Genomic DNA, 18,028 nt, shown 5'->3' on the forward strand with positions numbered 1-18,028 from the left:
ACAGAGCTTCAGATTTGTTTAAGATGAAGCTAGATGCCTAACAAGGGAAGATCCCGAACCCGAAAATTCAAAAAATTCTGAAACTTTGTGGATATGTAGCGAATTTCCTCCTGATTACAAGGCAATTTTTTTTCTGCCCAAAATCACAGTAAGGGGGTGAAATTAACCCCTGAAGATTCAGATATTTTTCGATTTTATTTTCTAACACGCAATCTGTAAGAGATAGAAAAGAAATTTCAAGACAAAAGTTACTTTTTTTAATTAGATCTAAAGGGGTTGATTTCACCCCTTTCGAGTGAATTTGGGCAGCAAACAAAAATTGCGTTGTAATCATAAGGAAATCCTTTACATATACACAGAATTTCAGAATTTTTTGAATTTTCGGTTCGGGATCTTCCCTTATCAGTGACTTGTTCATCAAAGCCTAGTTTAAGTTTACTTTAATTTAGTTTAGTCTAATTTTGGTTTATAGTAGCATTTTCTACGCCGCATTCACATCGTTCTGCGTCCATTTCCCTTTTTTTCTGCTTAATTTAATTTCGAACATTTTTCTTCAGAAAAACAAAGAAGAAGAACCTAAGGACTTTAAGTATGGGAAGAAATTAAAAAAAAATTGGTCGGTACTGTACGATAAGCACGGAAAAAAGTTTTAGGTTTGATACGTAATATACAAAGCAAATTGCAAAACCGGGGCATTTATGTACATCGAATAGTCTAAAAATAATGTACGTAATATGATACAATTATTTAATTACCTGAAAAATAAGAAATCAGCTATGAAAAATAATTTTTGTCCTACGGAAAACCAGCTTAAACTTTAAATATCTTAAAATTCTGGTAATACTGAAGAAAAAGGAACGTCACCGGAATACGTTGGTCTGGACTATAGTATTTATTTATTTCTCCATCGATAGTGCAGTTAACTAACATTAGAAGCGAGATCCAGCTTTGGCCGGTACTGGACTTTCCCCTATATTATAATAATTTCTCCTTGCACTTGTAAGAAGAATAACAACAATGCTGCTATCACTAATCCCTATTTTACCATTTCCTTTATCCTGGAATACAGTAATATAGTAGGTGTTTGGCAACTAGTTTACAATTTTCCCTACTGTTCTCTAACTATACCTAAGTTCACTCCCCTATGAAACTGCCATCACTCAGAGAAATAAACAGAAGAGTCTACAGAAATAAAAAAAAAATAGAATCCTGAAAAGAGAACGCAAAATAACTTTACAGAAGCTAATACAGCATCAGAACCAACCCTTCCAAAACAAAGCAACATAAAGTAGTAGTGGGGGGTCCCAAAAGAGTGGCCACCAGAAAAATCAAGCCAGAACCTCGAGAAGCCCAAAAAGAACAGTGCGAAGACGGGAAATCAACGAAATCCAAGATTCCACCCCCCGCCTCCACCCTCGCCCCCGCAGAGCCCACCGAAACGAAGCCGGTGAAAAACTAAAGAAGACAATAAAGAACGCGGAACGGTAACAGACGAGGAGGGCAGGGGTCGCAGAAAGAGACAGGGAATTTTAATAGATTTAATTAATATTTCATTTGCATGCTATTTCTCACCCCTCTCGAGTTTCGCCCTATTCTCTGTAACTGCTAGCTCGGCCACGCGCGCGCGCGCGCTCGCTCTCGTCCGCGCGGAGAGTCAAACGCAGCTCGAACCACCACGCAGACGGGAAAGGTACAAGAGGCACCCGGCGCAAGGTAATCCCGTCTGTACGTGTGCGCGGCTACATGCGCACACGCGCGCGCGCACACAGAGATTGAAGGGTGCAGCGTGATACAGGGAGAGGGACAGAGATATACGGAGAATGCGGGGTCCTCTCTGTATTTCAATTTAGCACGTCCATTGTTAGATACTAATATTATTCAGTTGGGAATTGTTTCGCGACGCCCCCTCGGCCCAGCGAGACTCGCTTCAGCGCTGTGTCCGTGGCCTCTCCGTCAGCGCGCCCAGTTCTATTACTCTGTATTTCTCTCCTCCTCTTCCTCCTCTTTCAAACCCCGCGGTGGCTCCCTTTCTCGGCACCGTTTCACACAGGCGCTCGTCCAACGGCCACCCCACCCCTACCCACCCCCTCGCCGAGCATCCCCGAGGAAGAGATAATAAAGTATTGCCCAATGAAATACCTCGATATGCCGTCGTAGATATACTATTTAGAGGCGAAACGGCTCACAAAGAAACGGCCCCGTTTCCCCGGCGATATACTCCCGTGAATCTCCGGAACGCTACCCCTCGGCGCTCTCCATTTTGTCGCGCCGATTCCACCCCGAAGGGCGCACAGGAGAGCTGTGCGATTTGCTCCGATGATATTTACTTGCTTCTTGGTAACTTCCGGCTAGAGGAAATATTAGGCTTGAGGGAAAATATTTGGGGCTTTTTAAGGGGTTCGTTTATTTCAGGTTTTTCGGATTTTGTGGTATTTATTGAGTCGTCAGACAGTGTTGGTGAGTCTTGTTGTGTTTCTGTGATAAATAAGGGGAGGTTTATTTGGAGGAGGGATGGTTTTAGTACGCGTCGGGTGCGGGGTCCATTTTGACCCTAATCCCATTTGGAGATTTTTTCAAATAGGATTTTAGATTTTAGGCCGTTCGTCCACTGACGCAACGTAACTGCAATTTTACCGAAGAACGACTGCAACTCGGGGAAATTCGTCAGATTTTTGCTTAAGGGGTCTTTCCACTGTGACGTCCTGATAAGGTACCGCTGTTTGGAACTTTTATTGTCAGAAAAAGAATGTGTTTAGTAAATTGAAGATTTTCTATTTATTAATTTGTGTTTCGAGAATACAAAATAAAAATTTTCATATTTTTTTAATGCATGCTTGCCCCGAAATTAGGAAACGTAATATGCGCTGTGAAAAAAAGAAGCTTCGACTGCGTGGTCGATTTTGAAGGAACCATGTATTTGGGGGGGTGGTATCAGGGAGGTTTGTGATGGAGGACTGTCGCTATGGCCTGAACTAGAATCACACATGTTCGTTGCTCTTTTCTCATCTTTTGCGTCGCAGAATGATTAAACAATTTAGCTAATTTCGATAGCTCAACTTTGGACGTCCGCCATTTTGTTTATTCTTCATCAATCTAATTAATCTTAGTCCCTGCCATAGCGACAGTCATGCGGATTAGAAATCTATTTGGATTTTTTGTTTCACATACACGGTTCCTCCAAAATCGACCACGCAGTCGAAGCGTCTTTTATTTTACAGCGCATATCACACCCACTTATTTTGGCGCAAGCAGGCATTAAAAAAATATGAAAAAAATAATTTTGCATTCTCAAAGCACGTATTAATAAATAGGAAAAATTTCAGTTTAGTAAACACATTCGTTTTGAGACAAAAAAAATTCCAAACAGCGGTACTTTATCAGGGTGTCACAGTGGAAAGACGCCTTAAAACAACGACTTTAGGACGTTAATAATTTCAATAGCCGTAATCTGAGAAAAAAAAACTTTGGCTGTATGCCACTGTATTGCGCTGATAGCCTCAAATATAAAATGTAATGGTGGTAAAACCTGAATTTTAGCAAAAATTTCCACTTACAAGTGGATGGACTTGGAGTGGGTCAAAATTAGGGTTCACACAAAAACCTACTTTTGAAAAAAACCAGTTTTTAAATTCAACTATTCCCAAAAAAACGGTTCTAGCGGTTTCCGAATTTTCACAAAAAAATATATTTAAAATACAAAATAAAATTAGTACTTATTTAAATTTTTTTTAGTTCTTTTAATATGTATGGAATTACAAAAGTTTAACAAAATATATAAAACCAAATAAATCCAAAAAATTAAAATAACTGAAATCCGTACAAATCCGTACAATTTTTGAGTTCATTTAATATTTATGGATCCACAAAAATATAACACAATAAAATACACTGCATACAAAACCAAATGAAAAAAAAATAAAATCTAAAACTAAATATAAATTATAAATTAAAATCTAAAACTAAATATAAATTATAAATCTTTACTTTATTTAGTATTTTTTCCGGAAATATGAGCTCACGAAGATTAGTTTTACAGTAAACTGTTACTTACTACAATATGCTTCTGTCCGAGATGATTTCAAGTCAAAATGTTATCATTTTTAATTAAACAATTAATTCACTTTTACATATCAATTCAAATACATAAAACCTCTTTTTAAATTTAAAAACCGATTTTTTAATTTTACAAAATTATAAAAAACACGATTTTTAAACCTGGTTTTTAAAAACCAACAAACCCTGGTCAAAATTGACCCCGTATCAAAACGTACCTGTCAAAAACCCAGGTCCCACCTAATCCCAAGTTCCAAGTCACCCATCCTCCCCCAGAAAATCCTCCAAAGCACACCGAGGGGGTTGGAACTTGAAAGTCGAAACCAAGTTACTTCGCTCGGGCCTCCCAAGAAAGATTGAAAATCGGTTCCTCGTTCCCGTTACTTGTCTCCGGAACGACCTCCTCTATCCCCGCACGTTTTCCAGCGCACACAAGCGGGCTGCGTGTGTTTTGCTGGCCCGTGAAGCCGTATCGGACCCGGGGAAGAGAAGGGACCGAGGGCACCGGGCTGTTTGCCGATGTTCGGCAACACTATACACTCCTTGTCCCTGGTCCAACCGCGGAGGATCTCCGCTCGGCCCGTCGATTGGCTTCCATGCGCACTTGTGCCCCGGCAAATACGTGGGTGCACACGTGTGCACGGTCGATACAGGTAGAGGGTGAAGCTCTCCGCTCGGCGTTCCCAGCCTGGTGAAGGAGCGCGGCAGAGCAAATATTGATGGAAGTCGAAAAAAAATTTTAAAAGCCAATCCCCGAGCGGCCGGCTTTTCCGCGGATCGTGATTTTTAAGTATTCGGCAAACATCGATGTTTCCGTTCATTTATCGCCGATTCGAAACCAGCGGCCCGCGCGCGCACCCCCGCGCTCCGCTCTGCGGATATTTTATTGGGACGCGTGCCACCCAGTGTGTTGCTCCGGCTGAATTGCGGAGAATGGGAATGTTTTTCGACGCGGGTTTCGGACATTCGTGGCGGGAGGTGTAATTCCGGTAGTAATGCACCGCGCCGCGCTGCGATTCCTGTAACGAGGTGCGGTTTTTCGGGAATATTTGCGGGTTGTGGGTGAGGGAAGGGGTCTGTTGGTTCGGGGGTAGGGTGCTTGCTGCTGTGGGTGAGATATGGGGTTGTTGAAGTGGGGGTAGTTTTGAGGAGAATGTGGGATTGTGTGACCTGCGGAGAGGAGGCGTGAGGAGTTTGTAAGGGATGGTTTTTAGGGGTGGTTGGCAGTAGTACTGATTATAGTACTGTGCAATTAATTCAGGGAGAATGTCAAAATTTTTATAGGATGTTATCACTTCACTTTTCAACTCGATTTTCGGGAAATATTGTTTTGAAGGAAATATTGTGTGTAATACTTTTTTTAAGTGAGCAGAAAATTTTAAGGGTATTAGGTTTATTCTGATAAAGTAAATAATGTTGGTATTAGTTTTAATAGCTGTTTTATGTCAGGTGGTACGGGCTTACCCGATACCTAGGGTTGTCATATATTCCGGTTTTCAACCCTTGTCCCGGTTTCCTTATTTTCTGACTTTTGACTGAATTCTACGAAGAAATTGAGAATAATGAAAGAAATTCATTTCTGAAGAAAGTTTTACGTATAGAAAACTACCTATAACTTGGCTTTCAAATTGATTGTTGCTGTACTTGTAAATATTATTACTCCTTTTCAAAAAAATTTCGTTCCGTTTCATTTTTTTCTTTTTACCTGTCCCGGTTTGTTGGTGAAGGAATATGGTAACGTTACCTATATCTAGAAACTGTGGTATCATATTTCTACTTCTGCAAGTAAAAACGTAGTAGGTAAGACGTCCATGGAATTCACTTCTACGGATTGACGGAATAAGGTAACCAACACATCTAATCATTCGTTTTTTACAACAATAGATTGATAAAAAAAATTCATACGAGGAGAGAGTTATGTATTTTGCAATAGCTTTCAATTGAGGACCTTGCAGCAAGAGGGGTGCAGCTCCACTTTTATTAGTTTTTGAGTTATGACGTGTAATATATTTAAAAAAAATTTAAATCGTTTTGCGCAATACGAATGCTCCAGATTTGAAAATTTTGTCACAAATAGTAATAGAAACTTATCAATCAATAACTACTAATTATTGTGTGGAAATATATATTTTTAATTAGCGTTCTCGTTTTAATTTTGAGTCAGAGCAATAATTTTATAAACAGTTTTTCTAATTTACTCTAACAAGGGAAGATCCCGAACTCGAAAATTAAAAAAATTCTGGAACTTTGTGAATATGTAGGGGATTTCTTCCTGATTACAACGCAATTTTTGTTTGCTACCCAAATTCACTCGAAGGGGGTGAAATTAACCTCTGAAAATTTGGCTACTTTCCGATGTTATAACTCGCGAACTGTAAGAGATAGAAAAAAAGTTTTAAGACAAAAGTTACTTCTTTTAATTAGATCTAGCATTTGGGAAAAAAAGATTATTTTATATTTCATGAATTATAACACAAAATCGGAAAATAACCGGATTTTCAGGGGTCAGTTACACCCCCTTAGAGTGAATTTGGGCAGCAAACAAAAATTCCGTTGTAATCAGGAGGAAACTCCCTACATATTCACAAAGTTTCAGAATTTTTTGAATTTTCTGGTTCGGGATCTTCCCTTGTCAGTGGAAAATGAATTATTTAATAATGTTGGGATTAATGTTTTCTTAAACGCGTGTACATGTACATATGTTTCTAGTTTGTTTTAAACTCGTAGAACAAATTTTGAGTTAAAATAACACATTTACGACTCATTTATCCAGGAAGCTAAATTGAAAAGAAAACCAATCGGAAGTCTCTAAAAATTAATTTTTTAAATGAATTTACATTTTTCGGTATCTGAATGTGCATAATTATCATTGTTATATTACATACATTTATTACGTCACCAAAATTTGTAAATATATTCCATTTTTAAAGAACAAATTAAGACAGCTCATTTTACCCCGATTTCTCCTACCGAACTCCCCAGGACAAAAACCATAAAAAAAATTCCTACCACTCACAACAATCTCTTTAAACCTCCCCACTTCCACGCACCCAACCTTTAATTCTCCCAAAATCAAATATTACACCGAACCACAAAAAAATACAGCTACTGCATTTCTCCCGAAAACACTCGCAGAGATACTACCAACTTCAACCCCCCTCGCTACTTTTACCTACACCCCTGCGAGCCGCTACTAAACCACCTCCGATAACCCCCGACCACCGGTATCCTCCCTCGCCGTGACCTGTTCGCCTCGCGACGCCTTGCAGCGAAAATCCCCGTTCCCCTTTCGCTACAACCGGGGATCGGTTTCCAAGTCTCCGTCGAGCCCTTCCGCCGAGATCCGGGTGGCGCGGCTTAAAATTCCAGGCCGCGGAGGAGAGACACAACGAGAGCGAGAGAAAGAGAGAGAGGGAGAAGCCAACGAAGAAGCAAGAGCAAGCTACAGCGGCGTACACAGCGATGGGGGGTTGTTGCACTCTGACTGCGGATTAACCACCCCCTGAACCCCCTACATCCACGGCCAGCTTGGGGGGCGCGGCAGGACGGAGGGAGAGCTATTATACTCCATTATGAATGGTAACCAGTAGCCAAAGAAGGAAACCTCCGCGGGGTGTCGATATATTGCCACCCCTGGAGCCTAGCAGCCACCGCTCGTAAATAATAAGCGGGGCCGCCGCGGCATTATAATGCAACGGCGTGCACCCGCCGCCGTCGGGGTACAAATTGCTGGGGGTTGGCAAGGGGGGGGGTATAGAAACGGCGGGCGCGTGTTCAGGCATCGACCTATCCGGATATATGCCTTGTAGAGGGCAATCGATTATCGGTATTTCATCGATACCAGGCCGTGTACCAGAGGCAGCCTGGTCGCCGGGGACCCGCGTACCGCGTAATTATAATTCGAGTATCGTTGCCGCGAAAGTGATTTCGTTTTAGCGTTTCACCAGCCCACCCTCCCTGCACCACCACCGCGAGGAACGATTTCCGCCGGCTGCTCCTGTGTTTTTCGCCCTGTACGCCGCGTCGTAACCACGTTGGTGTGTATGCGTGTACTTAGGGGTGGAAGTGTGGGGAATTTGTAAAATTGTCTGGAGGTTGGGGTAAATGTGTTTATTTTGAGCAGGAAGGGGTGCTCGAAAGTTATGCGAGGAAATGAGGTGGAGAGTTCGATTAGGGGTGGTTCGGATATGCTGAGTATTATTTAATAAATAAGGAATTATTATTATTTTTACTACTTTTAGTGCTTCACGAGCTCAGCTTGGTATTTTGAAGATATACAGCGGAAGTATTTTCAAGCTGTGATCTTCAGCTTTTATTCATCCTTGGGGACGGTGTAGCTGAGAAATTTTCTTTTCAGTGAACTAGGATTTATGATGAAGGGTTATGATTTTCATAGTGGTGTGTATGTGTTGTGTAAGTCTATTAGTTTTAGGCTCTTGTGTAGTGAAGGTGGTATGATTGTAGTTGTTGGGAAAATGATAGGTTCTATTGTTACCTTTTGTTGCTTCCATTGTTTCTTTATTTCTTCTGCTAGTGGGATATATTTCTGCATTTTTAACCGACTTCAAAAAGTGGGAAGATTCCACGCGTATGTTTTTTTTTATGTTTGTCCGTGTATAACTTCTCAGCATATGGACCGATTTTGATGATTTTTTTTATTCGAAAGAGGGCGATTCCCGATGCACAGTGGTTCCAAAGTGCCTTTTTGTGGACAAAATTCCGTATCTCCGTCAATTCTCAACCGATTTTTGATTTTTTTTGCTCGTTTTGTCGGGGATTAAATTTGCTACAATATTAAATATCTGAATTGCGACCCAAACATGTTTTTTCTATCTTTTTTCTGACAAAGTTGGATGAAAACTTTAGTAAAACAATCTTTGGGGCTAATTTGATAAGATTTTGCTTATCTAAGTACTTTTTTTACGTAAAATCTTTAATTGGTACTTGGCAAAAGCGGAAACATGAAACAGGCGATTTGTTGACACGTCAGATTGTTTGAAATACAACTTTACAATGGCTGAAACTTTGGAATGTCTACCGAGTTTACTACAACCAGAACCGTCTGAAATATCAATTTAATGTATGATTATAGAACCTAATAGCGTTCAGAAATATTGCAGAAAGTCAAAACCGTGATTTATTTTTTTTTACGTTTTTATTATTGTTTATTAGTAAATAAAACTTTATCGAATCTTTCACTAAAAAGTAAAAAATTATTTTTTCCCTTGTTTAATCTAAGACTCTCATATTTTGTAAGTCGGCGTCAGATTTACACAGTGAAAATGATGAGGCCCCAACTTAAAAAAAAAATGAGAGTCGTAGATTAAATAAGGGAAGAAATTATTTTTTACTTTTTAGTGCATTTTTATTCTTATGAAGTCGGTTTTAATTTTTTTTTAATTTTTCTTTTTCATTTATTATTATTATTATTATTATTATTATTATTATTCATCTCAACTGTGGAACTCGATGTGTGGGCACTGTTTTTTTAGGTTGATTGGAGAGGTATTTGAAATTTGAAATTTGACACTTTCATGTAGATTCCTATGGTGGACATGTGTGTATCGCATTTTGGAGCGAGTGTTGGGACTTTTGGTGCAGTGAACATATGGAGTTTTACTTTCTGAGTTAGATCGATCGCGACAGATTTTGTTCGCTGGAGTAGACTGTTCCGTGTTGAAAGGACGAATTAGAAGATAAAATTGCTCTGGGGATATTGGATCGGGGAAAGTGAATTCCGGGCGTTCCACCGGGTACAGTTTCTGTTTCATTGTTCGACGGGGTTCTTTGGGCAGATCGAAACTTGTGATGTCGATTCTAAAATTACCGAGGAGATCCAGGATAGGAGACTGACTGGCGGTCGAATTTATCTGGCACTGAACCGACAAGGGGTGGTTCGGCGACTCGAAAATTCAAAACTTGTGTGTTCCCACCCCCAGGACCATAAGCAAAAAGTGTTTCCGCTATCAGCATCACTTAAACTACATTTCTACAGAGTTTCAAACTTGAATAAATTTTTTAATTACGAAACATCCCTTGCGATGCTTAGAACTACCTGATGTGACTGAAATAAATTATGCGGCATCTTTTAAGGGAGTTCGAAGTAGCAGAAAAATCCCAGCAACTATCATTCCCGAAAATAAAAGCTTCCAAAACAAACCCTCTTCATTTCCAAAACCATCACTACCAATTCACCTGCAAAGGCTCCTCAAGTCTCGCGCAGAGCTGGGCAAAAATTTTATTTAAATCAAATTTCAAATAACGAATACAAGTTAAAAAAAAATATTCGTCATCCTTTCGTTAACCCGAGTTAACTTTCTTCTACACATAACGAATAACCCTTTTAACTTTTCTCAGTTGCACGAAATTTCATTTAAATAAAAATTTTCCTCATCTCGGATTTCACGTAACACTCCCACGTCCCAAAGCACCCAATTCACTGACCCACATGCACGGCCCAGAAGACAGGCTAAATAGTCAAAACCATCCAAATCCGTGGTGCAAGTCAGGAGACCGTGAACGCGTTAACGAAGCAAGGTGATCGACCGCGAGGAACGAAAGGTCCCGGGGCTGAACGTGGCCCAGTCCTTTTTCACGTGACTCTAGGAACGAGGAGGGCCGATAATTTCCCTGGGTAGAGATCGCAAATTGAGTGGCAAAATCGATTAGCCGCGTCGCCGGGAATCCATTCGCAGGAAATCGACTGCTCGAGGATCCCAGGGGGCCTCGTCGAGCATGAAACCGATTCGATTTCAAAGATTCTACGGTGCCCCTCCTGCGTTCCATAGCCACTCGTCGTAGCCCGCCGTATCCTTCTGCACCTGCGAACTGTATCCGACATCCGATACCTTTTCTTCTCCTCCGGCTCCGGGCGGTATTTTTCAGCCAACTGGAAGTTGTCCACGTCCCTCCAGGGCGGAACGATCGCGCCAGTCCTTTCTGCCCACCTTCCAGCGGACCCCTCGTTCTGCCTGCCACCACGAATTACCCTCGGTCCCCGCGGCGGGATGTCGTGCTGGAAGAGATTCGTCGCAACCGCGGTCCGGGAATCGTCGAAACGGATTTCGCGCACGATCGTGCACGAATTGGTTGTGTCTCCTGTCAGTGAGTCCCTCGATGGATGAGGGACCGGCGTAGGGGGTGGTAGCGGGGACAGGACAAGTGTTTCTTGTGTGGAGGGAGGAGGACGTGGCATTTTAGGGAAGCTTGACTCGCGAGGTAGCGGAGATCCGAGGCTGGTCTTGGTTAGGATTTTTGTGGTTCCAAGGGCGACTGGAATATAGGTGGTTTTCACTTGGGGGTAGTGGATTTTGTAATCTTTGGGGGTGGTGATGGAGTGAGAGGCGGTGGACGAGTGTGTTCCGTGGGGGCAAGCTTGGAAGTAGGTATCCTTTTGGGGGAGCTTCACTGTTGAGATAGGGGAGAAAACGGGGTAAAGCGAGCCTCGGGGTAAAATGATCTTTCTTAATTTATTCTTTAGCAATAGAATATATTTACAAATTTGCGTGATGTCATAGATGAGAATAAATTAATATAAGAATAATAATTATGCACATTCAGATATCGAAAAATGTAAATTCATTTAAAAAATTAATTTTTAGAGACTTCCGATTGGTTTTCTTTTCAATTTAGCTTTTTGGATAAATGAATCGTAAGTGTGGTATTTTAACTTCAATTTTTTTCTGAGTGTTTAAAACAAGTAGCAAACATACATGTACACGCGTTTGAGAAAACATTAATCCTAACATTATTGAATAATTAATTTTCCACTGAGTACATATTCGGGGTAAAGTGACCGGGGTAAACTGAGCTGCAAAGAAAAAAGGCGCGAGTGATGTGCGCAATATCCTAAAACATCATCATTTTTATGTGAAACAAAGCTCATTTAGAAATTTTCGAAATTCACGTCAAAGCTTCTCAAAAAAACTCAAGTCATTTGGATTAATTTAAAAAAAGTTATGCGATTTTAAAGGGTAGCCGAATACTTTTGCACGCCACTGTACATAGGGTAAAGTGGTCGTTTTCGCTTCTTCTTTTCAAGTTGAATTAGAGAAAATACTCTAAGTTTATTTTAAGTATCGCTATTCGTCATTTATCAATAGTAATGTTTAAATTATATTATAAATCTATTTCCACACATTTTTATCGAAAGGGAAAAATGTTATTCGACTTCAAACTTTACTCGGCATACTTTACCCCGACCTCCCCTACGCAGAAAGGATCTCTGCTAAGGATTCCTCTTCGATTCATCTGATAAAAACCTCATCTTACATTCCCTTACAACTTTTCTCTGCAATTCTTTCCTCAATCTTTCATTCTACTTTGCTAGCTCCCACTCAAGTTCATCCAATCTTTACCATTTTCGACTCAACATCTATTTCCACATTCACTCACGACAGGCATGCCCAGGGAGCCGTTTTTAGCGCCTAGCAGCGAGCAACCCGCCTGTCCCGCTGCTAAGATTAGAATCGGTGAGGAGAACTGCAGTAATGTACGTGCGTGCTCGTAGGCTTGTAGCGTAAGTATACATAGCTGGGTTCAAGTCACACCAAATGCACGTACGCTATTGCAGTTCGCCTCACCGATTCCAATCTTAGCAACGGGACAGGCGGGTTGCTCGCAGTTAGGCGCTAAAAACGGCTCCCTGGGCACCCCTGACTTACGACATCCATCAACTAGCAGAGAAAGAACCACAAACGAGTCGCGACTGTGCCCCTATCAATAAAGAACTAATAAAGAAAAAATCATCCGAGTCCCCAAAAACTTAAATAAACTACTTTCCCCCAAATCTTCAACATCGAAAAGAAGAAACACCGAAGGAGTTAAAATAGCATCATTCGTGCAACCTAAATCCTCCACTCGAATCCATTCCCATTGCCACAACAAAATCGAAAGACCACGGAAGGGACGACGCAGGTGTGATATTTAAACAAATTCGCCTAACGCAACGTATGGAGTATCAATATCTTATTTATTGTTCTTATATTCCGTCTATACATTTCTTTCGAATAACATATGGTAACTACAAAGAACGACGCGTCCCGCCGCAAAATCTAAACATCTCAGAGCCATTATACTTACAGGCAAACACTTATGTATAATCATCGCTATATGCACACGCTCCTGGCTGGACAGCGCGCGATCATCCGGGCCCGCGCGTCCACCGACCACGATTCTCTCTTTCTCTCTCTCTCGCACACTTTCACACCTCTCTAATCGTGACAGCTTTTCGATTAATGCGACTGGTGGATTAGCTAAAGCGATTCACCCTTATTTACAGATCCGTTGCTCCTCCTTTTTTTGTCGTTTTTCCTTTATTCTCTGATATATTTTGTCGAACGTTACCTACACACATACTTCTTAATAATACCGGTCGCTTTATCTACACATGTATAAAGGTATATCGTTACAACGAGGCTGCCGCTTGTCGTTCTCCTTTCTCTCAAAGCGGCGCGCGACTTCGTCCTTTTTAAATACGCGCTTCGTTCGTCCCCTTTGCGCGCACGTCCGCGGAAACGCTGAACTGGAAGAAACAGGTTAGTACGAAGTGTATCTGCGGCGAGTAGGGTAGATGTGGCTATTGCGGTGCTTTGGCGCCGACTTGCTCGCGAACGAATTAATTACTGACTTCTCTGACTTTAATTTTGCTTGGTGAAAATTTGTAGTGGTTCATTCAACTTCTCCCTTTATTAAGGCATTTTTCTCGGGTTAATAATGTTAATTTTTCATATTTTCTTAATAGAAAGGAAAATACCTGTTGTTGATGAAAATAAATGCGTTGTCCGAATTAGGGGCCCCTAATTACGGTGCCTTTCTTTAATAGTGTTCCCTAGAATACCTAGCGTTCCGTTTCTTTCTGAGAAAGAAAAATAAGGTTAGGTTTAGCAGTTACAGAGGGAGCACGAGAGGGCACCTTAATACGGACAAGCGTTAAATTCCTGCCCCTATTACTGGCTTCACTTTAAAAAATACGAAAACGTTTCAAAAGTGCTCATTCTGCTATTTTTTTTTTTATAAAATTAGAAGCTTTTATGATAACACTTTACATAAGTGCTAATAATAATAATTATCAATTTATTCACTTGTGTACCTGTTCCGAAATCTTCATCTGCATTTTTGAAAAATTTTTTAGTTCGCTTTAATTGTTTAAAAATGCAAACTTTTCGTCTGTAACAGATACATTGATCGTTTAACTTAATTAAAATAAATTCTTTCGTTATTTATTTATGCGAGTTTTTTTGTACGGCTTCTTTAAGTATAACGACACCGTAATAGAGGCAGGGCACCGTGATAGCGACATCTGGCCTACTACTGGCCACGCGATCAGGCGTTCTGCGCCGAGTGCGCAAGCTCGTCGCGAGCCCCGCGCATGCGTAAGTCTTCCGGTGGCGCAGGCGCGCTAGAAGTACCCGCGTTGGGAAGAATCTAGGGAGATCAGATACGTGGCGCAACCTTTTTGCGGGCCGCGCTGCAAAGTTTGATGCATTGTCTTTTCGTTTGCTAGGCTTTGGCCTTTGGAGGACTTCGATTTCTTCTTCGTCGAGGACGACGCGTAGGGGTGATTCGTAGAGTGTCTTTTATTTGGGAGGTATGTGGGGGTTGGAGGTACGCAAGGATGATAATCGAAGATTGCTTGGGACTAGAGTGGGCTTATTGTTGATCACAGGCTGATGGTATTATTCTTTGCTATTCTTGTAATATTTTTCGTTCATAGTTTGTCAGTTTTTGATGGGTGAGATTGACTCGTGCTTCTTCTTGCTTCGAACTATTTAGAGAATCCTTAGGGACAGTAAATTCTGGTAATATTTATCGATTTGAAACTTTAGAATTCCACATCTCTCCCTTGTAAGTCATTATTTCTTCTGTTGATTTTGCTCCAAGTTCTTTTCAAGGTTAGTTTAAATCTTGTACTGTGTGGTTGGAAGCACCCCATGCCACAGTGACCTTGAGCATATCTTCAGGATTTCCTTAGCAGATCCCAAATCTTACATTACAATTGATCTCAACACTTCCACAGGAACACAGAAACATCCCAGAACATGGTGACCTTGAAGTCTTCCTCACGGACTCCACCCAACTCCAGAATCCTCAGCCTGCTCCTCACAGTCCATTCTTCACCATACTATCATCGCGCCAATGCTACTCAGAAACCTCAGAACCAGTCCACATCGCGACCCCGGAATTCTCTTTAAGGCCACCCAGCATCTTCCCCATGCGTTCTACCACTCCTTACGAAACCTCTAAGGTTTTATCATAGCACCGTCACAACGATCGAAGTCCCTCCTCTCAAAAACCTACAGTTTTCGCTCACGTCGCGACCTTGAAGCCCCCTTCTTCAGGGTCTGAACATTCTTCTCCACACGTTCCAGGGCACCCTATCTCGTCGAAGTCCCTTGTCCCGTAACTCCGCCGCGCTACTTCTCTCGGAAACCTCAGAACCAACCGAAATGTGGCCTCGAAACCCTCTCCAAGGCCGGAACGTCCTTCTCCACGCGTTCCAGGGCGCCCCAGGGTAGTTGAGCGTCGCCCCGATCGAAGTCTCCTCCTCTCCCGGCCCGTCGTTCCCCGCGGGCTCTATTGCAGGTAAGACCAGGTGGCGGCCTGCCCGTCGTCAGGTCACTCGGAGTAGCTGGTCTTGTCGCTGGCGTCGTCGGGACTGGTCTCCCGATAGGCGTCGCCTGTCCCGTTCGCGTGCAGGCTCTGATTGGGCGGCTTGATCACCGTAGGCAGGTAGCCGGTGCCGGCGTAAGGCGCCGCCAGGAACCTGTGTCTGGTCGAGGGGATGGGTGTGGTGCAGTACGCGGCGCGGGTCGCGTACGCGGCCGAGACCGAGGCGGAGGCGGCCGCGGCCGACGCCAGCGCGCCCGCCAGAGGCGAGAACGCGGACTTTGGCTGCAGACTGTCCTCGCAGACCAGCACCTCCATGGCGGAGACCACGTCGCCTGTGACACAGACACCGTGCTTTCGTTCTCATCACGACTATATGTACAGTGTCGCGAGATAGGGGGACTGCAGTCGAGGGGTAGGTTATAGATATAGGTGTCGCGAGCAAAGCTGAGGTGGCTGAGCAATAAGAAAGTGGCAAAGCTGTAAAGCGTAAAAGATCCCCCTGCCTTTTCTCATGAACTTCTAACAATTAACGTAAGCGATTCTAGTGTAAACACAGGCTTAGGCTGCCAGATGCCCTTAAGGAGGTATTCTCATCTAGAGCGACGAGAACCTCTATTCTCTTTAGGGTGGATCCACAAAATAACTACGCAATTTTTACCGATAAGCATTATCCACACTTATTTACTAACATTACAGTAAGTTGTAAAAAAAATTCAGTTATATATAATAACAATTAATGAAGATAGGGGTTTTTCTCAAAACGGTGCTTTTCATGACGGTACACACGATATCTCAACTTCTAGTGGACCAATCGGCTCCATCTTTTTCGTACACCTTCAGTTAGCATGTAATCTTAGCTGGTAGCAAAATCAAGGCGAAATAGTTTTTACCACAAGTTTAATGCCGTTTAAAGACGAAACAAACACGGAAAAGATGAGTTTTAAATTCAACGTCCCGCCATTTTGTGAGTTTTTAATTTATTTTCATAAATCTGCTACCCGCTATAGCCACACTCTTACTCATTAAGAATCCTTTTGGTTTTTTCGTTTTGGACCAGCGGAACAGCCGGAATCGTGTGTACCATGAGGCAACTTTTTTTTTGCAAAAAAGACTCATATCTCCATTAATTATTATTATATATGGCTGAAATTGTTTTTACAACTAAATGAAATGTTAATAAATACGCGTGGATAATGCTCATCGGTGAAAACTGTGTAGTTTTTTTGTGCATCGCCTCTAAAGGCAAGAAATTGGCCTTCCAGACGAGACTACCCCCTTAGATAACTATGTACAACCCAAAGACAGTTCGCAAGCTTCTTGCTCATGGAGCCTCTTCCTCAGAACCTTCACCCGTCAACTTTACTCACACCAGAGACCAGCGATCACCCCCAAACTTAAGGAAATTCCAATTCAATTTAGTTCCACTGCTCTTTCTAACACCCAAAAACCCACCCCACTAATCTACGAACCCCGAATACGAAATCCCACTTCTTCCCAACATCTAAACTCTAGCATCCCCTTGGATCACGCAACGATCCACGTTTCAAGCTCGACCCGAATCCCTGACGGTCCCTTTAACCGAAAACCGTGCCACGACCCCCACCCTCGAAAGGGTCGCGCTCCCACTTCGCGGGTTAACGTTGAAACACGATAGCGATTTAGGGAAGCGCCGTGCCCGAATCATCTGAAAAGGAGCTGGCCAACGGGTATATCAAGTTCTTGCCCGGTCGCGAATAATAGGCTACCGTATATCGGATTGCACCACCTACCTTTGCACCGGTGCAGCAGAGCCTCCACGTCCGCGCGACGCCTTCCCGGGAACACGCGCAGAAGAACGTCCACCGGGGAGCGTTGCTGTTGCTGCTGTTGCTGTTGTTGCTGCTGCTGCTGCTGCTGCAACTGCAGGCCGCAGGTCTGCTGGATGTTCTGCATCTGCATCTGCATCTGGATCTCGCGGGGCTCCGGCATGTGGTGGTGGTGCTGGTGCTGATACAGGGCCGGAGAGCAGTACAGGGAGCTGGCCGCTGGCCCGTACAGGGGCGCGTACGGGGGAAAGTGCACCGCCGTCGCTGCAGCCTGCAACAGGAGGAACGAGTTCTGTCTTTCAACGAACGATGAGTCTCGTTCTCCAGTTGCTAATATTCATTCGTGGTTGGTCAACTTCTGCTATCTCCAACGTGGATCTTTCTTATTAGATGGCACCCTTTAGCTACGCTATGGTGGCTGATTAAGGCAGCACTTTGGGGGCATGTGGATAATGATAAAGAGATGTATTTGTCAATTCTCATCCGTACAATGAAAGTTGCAACTGTCATAGATGAATTAAATAGGGACAATGGATGATAAGTCTCCTTTTAATTATGGG

The 18,028-nt window shown here is 42.6% G+C and overlaps 1 protein-coding gene across 5 annotated transcripts in view; it reads right to left on the reverse strand.

Moving 5' to 3' along the window:
• Positions 1 to 13,015: 13,015 nt before the first annotated feature.
• The window catches only part of Dmrt99b (doublesex-Mab related 99B), a 37,655-nt gene continuing 32,642 nt past the window's right edge, over positions 13,016 to 18,028 (reverse strand). For 3 of the 5 annotated variants that reach the window (XM_076817166.1, XM_076817139.1, XM_076817156.1), the window contains 2 exons: positions 17,433 to 17,760; positions 13,016 to 15,995 (listed from right to left, as the gene is read on the reverse strand). In XM_076817166.1, the coding sequence (XP_076673281.1) occupies positions 15,670 to 15,995; positions 17,433 to 17,760 (654 nt within the window). In that variant the 3' untranslated portion in view covers positions 13,016 to 15,669. The remainder of the gene's footprint in view (positions 15,996 to 17,432; positions 17,761 to 18,028) is intronic. The other 2 variants (XM_076817149.1, XM_076817164.1) reach the window with 1 other exon arrangement.

This window comes from Andrena cerasifolii, chromosome 1 (assembly GCF_050908995.1).
Source record: "Andrena cerasifolii isolate SP2316 chromosome 1, iyAndCera1_principal, whole genome shotgun sequence".
Taxonomy (NCBI): domain Eukaryota; kingdom Metazoa; phylum Arthropoda; class Insecta; order Hymenoptera; family Andrenidae; genus Andrena; species Andrena cerasifolii.